The sequence below is a fragment of the Mytilus edulis genome, chromosome 14 (genome assembly GCF_963676685.1).
Source record: "Mytilus edulis chromosome 14, xbMytEdul2.2, whole genome shotgun sequence".
NCBI lineage: Eukaryota > Metazoa > Mollusca > Bivalvia > Mytilida > Mytilidae > Mytilus > Mytilus edulis.
This window is the reverse complement of record NC_092357.1, coordinates 40,951,061-40,954,538: the sequence shown is the minus strand read 5'-3', so window position 1 is coordinate 40,954,538 and position 3,478 is coordinate 40,951,061. Positions and strand designations below refer to the sequence as shown.

The window sequence follows — 3,478 nt, the reverse complement described above, 5'->3', positions numbered from 1 at the left end:
ATTGCTTTAGATTAATTCATAATCAGGAATATTTGGAAGGGAAAGAAACGTGTTGCTACGAGAACCCGGAAACCGATGGTAGATTAAAAAAAATCTAGAGACGATCGTTCTGATTGTGCCACCTACACATTGAAACATTTACACAACCACAGTATCCCCTATACATCTAATGTTGTTCATAATTATGTGATATAGGGCAAACAAGTTTTTTGTCTCTTGCTGTTTAGCATTTCCAGGGGAGATAAAGTTATTTTTAAGGTTGTGTTTGATAGGTTTGTTACTAGTACGGCGGCTTTGTGAAAAATTGTACACACCCTGCTACAAGCATGAAATTTGGCATAGACCTACCTCATCTCTAACTCTTTTATTTCAGATAGGGAGACATTTGAAAACAATGTCGCACTTCCAGTAAAATTCAAAATGGCGGACTTCATACTTAAATCAGCCCAATTTCGAAGGCTAGTATTTGAAAAGGTGTTATAATCATGCTATTATCATAATATTTGGTACAAACCTTTGTTTTTTACTACTTTTGGATATATGTTATAGATTAGATGTCTTGAAAAAACCCTACTTCCGGTAAAATCTAATATGGCGGACATTGTACTAAAATAAGCTTACTCAATCGGCATACTGGATAGCCCGCAAATACATGTTTATTCACAATCGGAGAGCAGATTTTCCACATTTACAAAGACTGGTATTGTTTCTTACATCCATAATGTACAAGCTCCTGATAAGATAAAGAGGCCTTATTAAGAGTTCAAAAGGGTTCCCATGGATCATATTTGTTCCTTCACCATTCATAAGCGTCTGGACTAGTTAGCATAGGAACCAATTCCAAGCTTGTTACTCATTCATAGCCGCCATTGTATATTGCACGCTTTACATGCTGAAAAAGACTAGACCGAGTCGTGGGAATAGCCTCAATAAGTCTTTCCTCTCCCCAAAACGCATGTTTTCTTGCTTTGTACTCATTCTAAATGCTTAAGTCACATCTTCAAACGCCATTCATGTCACCAACGCAGTTCCGTTTCCAGCAAATGTGTAATCTTTTATTTCAGTAAGATCAATATATTGCAAAGATATTTGTAGAGTTTGATGAAAATCTAAGTTGATTTGAAAAAGTTATGAAAAAAATTAAAGTGTACCATCTTTAATTTGTCAAAACTGCAAATCCTAGCTTTTTTTACCTAGATTAAATTAATTTTTAAATTTGACAGCAATACAACAAACTTTATAACAACCTGGGATTCAGTAAGAAGAATACATCACCAAGGTAGCTATATAGTTTCAATAAAATCCAAGTTGAATTTAAAAAGTTATAAAAAAAATTAAAGTGTACTATCTCTACTTTGTTCGAACTGCAAATTCTAGCTTTTTTGAATTTAATTCTTAAATTTGACAGCAATACAACAAAAAACAAAATGACCTGGGATTAAGTAAGCTTAGTAAACATTTAAGATAGCGGCATAGTTTGATGAAAATCCAAGTTGATTTGAAAAAGTTATTAAAAAAATTAAAGTGTACTATCTCTATTTTGTCCAAATTGCAAATCCTAGTTTTTTATACCAAGATTACTTTAATTCTTAAATTTTACAGCAATACAACAAAAAAGTAAATGAAATGGGATTCAGTAAGCTTGATATATATGTAAGATAGCTGCATAGTTTGATGAAAATCCAAGTTGATTTGAAAAAGTTATTAAAAAAATTAAAGTGTACTATCTCTATTTTGTCCGATTTGCAAATCCTAGCTTTTTATACCAAGATTACTTTAATTCTTAAATTTTACAGCAATACAACAAAAAAGTAAATGAAATGGGATTCAGTAAGCTTGATATATATGTAAAATAGCTGCATAGTTTGATGAAAATCCAAGTTGATTTGAAAAAGTTATTAAAAAAATTAAAGTGTACTATCTCTATTTTGTCTGAATTGCAAATCCTAGCTTTTTTTTACCAAAATTACTTTAATTCTTAAATTTTACAGCAATACAACAAAAAACTAAATGAAATGGGATTCAGTAAGCTTGATATATATCCAATATATCTGCATAGTTTGATGAAAATCCAAGTTGATTTGAAAAAATTATGAAAAAAATTAAAGATGCCTATCTGAATTTTTATATAATAATTTTTTTTTTTACATATTGTAAAATTAAATTCTTTCATTTCACAGCAATAAATCAAACTACCTAATAAGCTTGAGTTTTTTTTTTAAATAGAAATACAAGATGGCCACTAGAGTAGTTGTGAGCTAATTTAGCTCTGCAGTTTTTTGGCATTTTGATCTGATTTTAGAGTGTTAACATAAACAGAAAATATATGTGCATGTTCAGTTTTTGATGGACTATCTGTTTCTGGACTTAATTGTGAAAAATATTTTCATTTGAAAAAGATACAGAGGATATAAACTTTTTAGTGTGCAAATTGGATTTAATTTCATTAGTATCCATTGTTATCCATTACTACCATTACTACCACAGTATGTCTCTAGGCAAAAACCAGGCAGGTGTTAAGACTGTACAATCATTGTTAGCTGCCAAAAAACCTGGAGGCAACAAAGATCAACAAGAAAAACTACCAAAGCGAGACAAACGAACCCATTCAGATGTGTCTGAGGAAAGTATTGACAACATTGACATTATGAGCATTCACTCAGACCTAAAAGATATTAAAAAATCCCTTCAGGACACAGTGATCAAATCTGATTTAGAGTCGTTAGTCAAACAAAGTGACTTAAAAGAACTTGTTACAAGTATTGATAGTCAATTATTGAATACACTAAAAGATTCTATCACTGCAGAATTCAATAGTAAGTTAAGAGAAAAAACAGGACAGTTGCAAGACAATGTTGATTCTCTAAACTTGGAAAATCACCTTCTGAAGGAGAAACTAAGGGAGAAAGAAATTAAGATAAAGGAGTTGGATGAAAAAGTGGAGGATTGTAATTTAAGAAGTGTGGATGCTTTGAAATCTGCAAATTACAATGAGCAGTATTCAAGGAAGCACAACATTCGCATTGTGAACTATCCAGAAAAAAACAATGAACATCTACATGCTGAATTTGTCAACCTCGTCAAAAAAGACTTGAAGATTAATTTGGAGCCTACTGATTTAATTGCCATACATCGCATTCCTGGAAAAGATGGGGCAATATGACCAATCATTGCCAAAGTAAGAAACACAGATACGAAAATTAAGATCATGAGGAGCAAAAAAGGATTGAAAAAAGATATAAAATTTCATGATGATATCACCCAGAAGAACTTATGACTGATGTCAAGACTTAACCTAGCTGGGAAACTAGAGAATGTTTGGTTTTATAACTGTAGTGTTTATGGGAAGCTCCAGAACAGTAAAAGTGGTAACCAAAGAATAAAGTTTGACTTGTTTGACAATATAGAAGAGAAAATTAGCAAGAAAACAGCTTCATGAGTTGTTTTGAAATACTGATTTTAAGAAGGGAGATAACTC

General features: G+C 31.5%; 1 protein-coding gene across 1 annotated transcript; it reads left to right on the top strand.

Annotated features, from left to right (window-relative positions):
* Positions 1-2,488: 2,488 nt before the first annotated feature.
* Positions 2,489-3,163, top strand: LOC139504202 (uncharacterized). The gene has a single exon (XM_071294267.1). The coding sequence runs from the start codon at positions 2,489-2,491 to the stop codon at positions 3,161-3,163; it is 675 nt and encodes a 224-aa protein (XP_071150368.1).
* Positions 3,164-3,478: the final 315 nt, after the last annotated feature.

What these genes read in the sequence shown, in the direction of transcription:
- LOC139504202 (XM_071294267.1), top strand. Translation starts at nt 2,489, where the DNA reads ATGTCTCTAGGCAAAAACCAGGCAGGTGTTAAGACTGTACAATCATTG.